The sequence below is a fragment of the Eimeria mitis genome, genomic scaffold (assembly GCF_000499745.2).
Source record: "Eimeria mitis Houghton genomic scaffold, Emh_scaff4448, whole genome shotgun sequence".
Classification (NCBI taxonomy): domain Eukaryota; phylum Apicomplexa; class Conoidasida; order Eucoccidiorida; family Eimeriidae; genus Eimeria; species Eimeria mitis.
In genome coordinates this window covers 3,408-4,477 of record NW_013572762.1, presented here as the reverse complement: position 1 = coordinate 4,477, position 1,070 = coordinate 3,408, and the positions used below count along the sequence as shown (strand labels likewise).

The 1,070-nt window shown below is 44.4% G+C and overlaps 1 protein-coding gene across 1 annotated transcript in view; it reads right to left on the bottom strand.

Moving 5' to 3' along the window:
• Positions 1-520: 520 nt before the first annotated feature.
• Positions 521-1,070, bottom strand: part of EMH_0075220 (translation initiation factor SUI1 domain-containing protein, putative) — a gene marked incomplete at both ends in the record, with an annotated part of 1,386 nt that continues 836 nt past the window's right edge. The window contains 2 exons of the mRNA XM_013499568.1: positions 521-607; positions 850-953. Of these exons, the coding sequence (XP_013355022.1) occupies positions 521-607; positions 850-953 (191 nt within the window). The remainder of the gene's footprint in view (positions 608-849; positions 954-1,070) is intronic.

Genomic DNA, 1,070 nt, shown 5'->3' with positions numbered 1-1,070 from the left:
TACTGCGAGGAAGCAGCTTCACTGCACTAGGCAGATACACCCTAAACTCTAAACCCGAAGCTCTAACACGTCACTGCCTCTGTCGTCACCTACTAAGCCTAGTGATGCACATGAAAAACAGGGAACTGAGCCTGATATTTTTGCTGCAATATTTTCAACTAAAGTCAGTAGTCTGTCTACACTGCAGAGCTCTGTCTGTTGCTGTTACTGGCAAATCAAGGAGCGCGGCAGTATCCTACATATATGAATATTTTCAGAATAATATTTTCAGATTATATATAATGTCGACAGTTTGCATGTCGCCGCTAGCGTTTCAGTTGCGATGAGTTGAGAGTGAAGAGCAGCCCTCGAGCGGAGGGGCGTGTGAAGGCGTAGAAAGAAAAGCATATTCACCCTCTCTATTGAGCAGAAGAGTTTCTAGTTGTCGCCACCCGTCAAGTGCTTCCATAAGTTGAAATGACGAAGCAAACGAGTGTAAATACACCTGAACTATGCGGAAGTCGTGGACCATCCAACAAGATCACTTCTCAGCAAGAAATACTATTTTGTCCTCTGGTATGTCGAAATTCTTCTGAAGGAAAGCAGCTACAGTCTCCTCAACGTCGCCCTGCAAAGACGCCAAAAAGGAGAAAACAACCAAGCATAGTTTATCTCTTTGAACGCAACTCTCAACCAGCCACGCTGCATATGTTTCACCAGAGAAACCCGGGGATATACTACTCCAGTACTTGTTACAGTGACGCTGATGATGTGCATTGTGGGGGGGGGGCTAAACCCTAAAAACCCTAAACCCTAAACCCTAAACCCTAAACCCGCTACCAATACTACGAATTCTACAACTCCACCCACTTGAATTTCAACAAATGGCATCTGGCCAGGCTGCCCCTTCTGGAATGAAGAACCACAGGCAAAATGTTTACTCGCGAGTTTCGCCACCTGTTCTTGTTTGACGCCTGCAACAGAAAGCAAGAAGACGGTGGGGATTAGAATGTTTTCATGTTCACTTGTAACCAAAGAAATATAATTTCCTCTTCATATTCCTCTCTAATCAATGAAACATATTTCGCTAA